The following is a 5,294-nucleotide window of genomic DNA, read 5'->3' as shown; positions in this document are numbered from 1 at the left end:
ACACACACAGTGTTGCATACTAATCTCTTGTTTCCTTTCGCTCCCTAGCTTGTTTCAGTTAAAAATTGAGGTGATCAACCTCTGTGCCCAGTGAAATATTAATTGGAGAAAATAATTGATCTAGTTAATGTACTGTTCAAGTTTGCAAATGAGTGACGGCTTGCAGCAGAAAGAAAATACGGAAGGACATAATAAAATCGAAACAACGAGTGGGGGCTTTTGGTGGCCGGGCTACAGGCAGGCCGCTATCTCGTTCATTCATATGGGCTTTGCGATTGTCGATCTGTCAGTTCACAGCAGTGGGGTGGCAGTGTGATGGCAGGCCTAGTGAGTGAAATACGGCCCGTGATACAGCTAGGTTTCACTAGGCGTATTGTGTTCGGCCCATCACCCGTTCCTGTCCCGTGACCCGCGGGCTAACTAGCCTGGCTGGACCTGAATTCTGGTACAGCAGCGATCTTTCGAAACAGCACATGTATATGGGCCCGGCCGCATGAGTGGAGCAGGTACATCCACGCGTGTGCGTTTCCTCGGCATTACCCTCTACCGCACAGAAAGCTCGCGTGCGCGGCTGCTCCTTTTTTCCACACGGGCGGGCTGCGGCGGAGATTCCCCACCGGCGAGATGTCGACGGACGGATTAGAGGTCAACGGGTATGTTGTTCTTCATCTAAGTTCTGTGTCGCCTTAGTTCGTCCGCCCGTTTTTCTCTGCAGATCCATTATCTGACGGCGCTAGGTTTGAATGCAGGGGCGGTGGAGGGAACATCGCCGGATGGACAAGTGCGGCGGCCCCGGTGGAATCCCAAGATTCGATGAGTGCTGCAGCCCTGGAGCTCGAGAAGGACGAAGAAGCAGGCGTGGTTGAAGGTGGTCAGAGATTCGAGGTGTGCTCTGAAGCTACAAGCGGCTGGACGAGGAGGTGCGGTCTTTTTCTTTACCCCCATGATGCTTCATTCCGATCTGTTCAGTTTTAGAGATGGAACCCAACATAACCAGGCTTGTTTTGAAGAACAACGATCTTGCAGCTTTAAGTGTTTGATGTGTGCTGTTTTAGTTTTGTATGTCGTACGTGAGTCAGAGGCTAATGGATTCAGTTTGTTCGTTTTATATGTTTGGATAGATTTCTGGTTCGTTTCTTGGATTTACAGGGAGTGCCAAAGAACACTGTGATGCACGCACGTTGTATGTGATGTTTGGATGTAGGTGTTTTGATTTGTGTGATTAGCACGTGTAGTTTTTGGAGTTCCAGCGTGGTCTCTGACATTTAGGCGGAGAGAGTACCCAGAAGTATTTTGTTATGACTATGGATGGATAACTGAACAACACACATGTAGTCACAAACTGTGATATGTTTTGATTCTAGGATGGGTGTTATGGACTTTAGCAAAAATGGCTGATTGGAGTGCTGCATCGCGGAGACCATAAATTATATGAAATATGGTTGTGGTTTTTTGCTTGTCAAGGCGTAGCTTATTTCCGATGGGTGACAGAAAAAATGCACTCGCCACTGTTAATTGGTATGTGTATGTGAGTTCTCTCCTTGTCTAGTTTTTTTTTCATATTACAGGTCACTAAACTTGATAAACCTGTTCTTATGCACACTGGCGCAAGGCGAGGCTATAGTTAGTTATGGTAATCTGTATTTGGGTTATGTGATTAGCACATGGTAGCTGCATAGTTGTTGTGTGGCGTCTGCCATTTTACGAAATAGGATACCAGACAAGTAGTTCTTGTGTTTATGGATGGATTACTGGAACTCAACACGCATGTGGGCACAAAATGTGTTATGTTTGGATTCTAGGATGGGTGTTATGTATTTTATGAAAAAAAGGTGACTGGAGCGCTGGCTAGCAGAGATGATGAGCTATTCCAATTGTCTGTGTGGCGTTTTGCATTAACCACTGGTGTTTGATGTGTATGTCAGGTGTATGATGCCGATCTGTACCTATGTTGGCGGCAGCCGTATCGTTGTATAGGGTTTTGTTGCATAGTACGGCTCGCTAATTTTGTTAAAACTATTCTTATTCACAATGGCGCAGGGTGAGGCTTGGGAAAGCACCTGATGAGAGAGACATGAATCCTGACAGAAAAACAGCACTTGAGCTCTCTGTCCGTGCTTATGCTGAAAAATGTCAAGGGCATGTCGTCAATCCGAAAATTGGCACGGAATTTGACTCGTTGGATGAAGCATATGAGTTCTACAACCTATATTCATGGGAAACATGTTTTGGTATACGACTCGCAAAGAGCAGGCTCAATGTGCAGAGAACAAGGTGTATGCAAGAGATAGTTTGTGCCTGCGCGGTACGTCTGTGTAAAAAATGCATTCCTGTTTGTGTGTGTTCGCATTTGATTGTAGTCCTTCTAGCCTGTAGATGGGTTTTTAGCATAGATAGTACACTAACGTCTATACATGTTCGGTTTTGTTGCCAGGGGTCACCGTTGAAGGAGAACAGCCGGTCTTCGAGGTGTGGTTGCAATGCAATGATAAGGCTGCTCCGATCAAAGGATGCGGGTTGGTACATATCAGAGCACAAAGCAGGGCACAACCATCCACTGTCCATTACATGTGGCCAGAAAATGCATTGAAAGTCGCACAGGCATATAGACAGATGCACCAAGGATCTTGTGAAGCAGCTTAGGGATAATAATGTTGGCATTGGGAAAGTTTTCAGCATAGTGGGTAGTTTTTTCGGATCCACAGATAACGTGCCTTTTACCAAAAGGTCATTGAAGACCTTGTGTAGAAAACTCAACAAAGAACAGTCAGATTTTGATGCCGTCAAAACAATGAACCTGCTTGGTGAGATGAAGGCAAACGATCCAAACTTCAACTACACAGTGCAGGTCGATGAAGAGAGCCGCATAAAGACACTAATGTGGGTGACAAGCAGTGGGTGCAACCAGTACAGGTGTTTTGGAGATGCAATAACTTTTGACACCACATACCGAACAAACTTGTACGATATGCCCTTTGGTCTGTTCGTCGGCGTCAACAACCACTTCCAGAGCATAATTTTTGGGGGGGCGATGATGAGGGACGATAAAGAGGAAACATTCAAATGGATTTTCAAGGAGTTTGTTCGCATGGTTGGTGGGAAACATCCGCAGACAATACTTACAGGTTGGTGCGTTGAAACTCGAATTTGGCTTTCTTAAAAAAGCATTATGTGTCCGTTGATGTTGCCACACAATCCTCGCGGCCTTATACTTTTCCCATTTTGTTTATGTTGTGATACAAATGCAGACCAGGCACGGTCCATGGAACTGGCAATTGAAGCCGAGCTCCCAAATACTGTGCACCGGTGGTGCAAATGGCATGTTCTGAAAAAGGCTAAGGAGTCCATGGGTGTACTTTGGAGCAAGAACAGCGAATTCAAGCTGGAGTTCCACAAGCTTGTGCATCACATGATCACGGAAGAAGAGTTTGAGGATGGCTGGAGCCAGATGTGGGAGAAGTACTCTTTGAAGAAACATCCATTTTTGACTCAGATATATGAGGTCAGGCATAAATGGGCAAAGCCGTATTTCCGAGGGGTGTTCTGTGCTCGGATGACGAGCACTCAACGGAGCGAGAGCGCCAACCATTTGTTGAAAGGTTACGTGCCTCCAGGGTGTCCAATGCATTTGTTTCTGAAGCAATTCCAGAAATTGCAATTTGACAGAGAGGCAGAGGAGAGTTTCCAGGAGAAGAGGACATCGCTAGTGAGTCCGATTTCTTTTTTTCATATAATTCATGTGCATGATTTTCTTGTCTCCTCGCTATGATAATGCCGTGTGGCTTGTGCTCTTGATCACAGAGTGGTGTGTGTCTTCGGGTCAACCTTCCAATTGAGAAGCATGCTAGCAAAGTCTACACCAGAGCTATGTTCGAAAAATTCGGGGAAGAGTTGTACAAGTGTGGGGCACATGTGTTGGATGAGGTGGTGCCTGGGAGGATTTATAAGTCGACCCACGTAGAAGCGGCAAACAGGGAGAAATGGAGCAAAGTTGAATTCAAGATAGAAGTGAATGAAGACGCGAGTTTTTTCAGTTGCGAGTGTGGTTATTTTGAACATGCTGGGCTAGTGTGCTGCCATGCATTGCAGGTGAGTCTTGTGTTCCATGACACCATAGTTTATTTTATGTTCCGATCGCGTGTTTCGCTACCAGGATATGCATGTCTTAGATAAACCATTTGTTCATATCGTGTGCAGGTGATGGTGCATTTCCGATTGCAAAAAATACCACAGAAGCATATACTTAAAAGGTGGACGAGAGAGGCACGTGACATTCTTCCTGAACATTTGGTTAGGTATCAAAGAGACCGAGGACCTCCAGCTAGTGATACATTCAGGCATCACACCATGTACATGAAAGCTCTGGAGTGTGTCGTGCTTGGAGACAGCAATGTTAAGTGCTATGATGTTTTCATGGCTATGATGAAGGAGGTTCATGCGACTCTGCTTCCACTTAGCGTTGATAAAGATGGAATGGGGCTTGCAGAGAGAGAGAGGCAGGTTCAGGTTGTAGATCAAAAGGGGCTTGGATCAACGGATGGCGATGATGTGCTGAAGAAACATACCTGCGACGGCGAATCCAGTTGCTCAGCTGTTGGGCTGTCTGATAGGAAGAGGCAAAGGGGCAGGCCGACGACCAGCAGGGACAAGGCTCCTTACGAACAACACCTTAAGAGGTCACGTTTTTGCACGATCTGCAGAGAGCAGGGCCACAAGTGTACAACTTGTCCCCAGAGAGGGGATTTGCCAAAGGCTCCAAGGAAGTTGCCGAAATGCACGAACTGTGGTGTGGTTGGACACAGGCGCAATACTTGCGGGACTAAGAAGAGCGGCCCATTTGAGCCAAACTTCCTATAGGCAACCTGAATTCTATTTTGTACTGTGTTTTTCAGACTTTATGTCATGCATGTTGTGAAAAGGACTAGGTGATATGGATCAGTTGGTTATGTGGTGTGCTCCAGGTAGGAACATGCGAAAAATGTTGCCGTTTTCATGTTTTGATTGTTGTATCTGTGTGCCAGCAACATCGGTAGCATGTGCACGACATTGCATTTTTTGCTCTTTGGGAGAATTGTGCATTTTTTCCAGTGTAGTAACTTTAATCCTATCGATGTAGTAACACCGTGGTGCCAAGGGTCAACATTCCGTACATGGAGGGCAGCGCTGCTATCATCTTTTCATGACGCAAAGCCTACAGTTGGTAGCTTGGCGTAGGGTCCTCCATTGCACTGTGCCCCCAGGCGCCAGTGGTGAGCATGCGAGCTCTGTCCTGCACATGTGTACGCGACGTACGC

General features: G+C 46.3%; 1 protein-coding gene across 2 annotated transcripts; it reads left to right on the top strand.

Moving 5' to 3' along the window:
• Positions 1 to 500: 500 nt before the first annotated feature.
• Positions 501 to 5,009, top strand: LOC123068523 (protein FAR1-RELATED SEQUENCE 5). Of its 2 annotated transcripts, XM_044491104.1 has the most exons (7): positions 501 to 653; positions 750 to 920; positions 2,041 to 2,305; positions 2,435 to 3,125; positions 3,249 to 3,706; positions 3,802 to 4,089; positions 4,198 to 5,009. In XM_044491104.1, exons 4-7 carry the CDS (start codon positions 2,792 to 2,794, stop codon positions 4,855 to 4,857), a joined length of 1,740 nt encoding a protein of 579 aa, XP_044347039.1. In that variant the 5' UTR covers positions 501 to 653; positions 750 to 920; positions 2,041 to 2,305; positions 2,435 to 2,791; the 3' UTR covers positions 4,858 to 5,009. The 2 variants fall into 2 exon arrangements, with proteins under 2 accessions (XP_044347039.1, XP_044347040.1); XM_044491105.1 differs by lacking the exon at positions 2,041 to 2,305.
• Positions 5,010 to 5,294: the final 285 nt, after the last annotated feature.

Source organism: Triticum aestivum, chromosome 3B, assembly GCF_018294505.1.
Source record: "Triticum aestivum cultivar Chinese Spring chromosome 3B, IWGSC CS RefSeq v2.1, whole genome shotgun sequence".
Classification (NCBI taxonomy): Eukaryota; Viridiplantae; Streptophyta; class Magnoliopsida; order Poales; family Poaceae; genus Triticum; species Triticum aestivum.
Note: the sequence above shows the minus strand (reverse complement) of the source record. Positions and strands in the feature narration are given on the sequence as shown.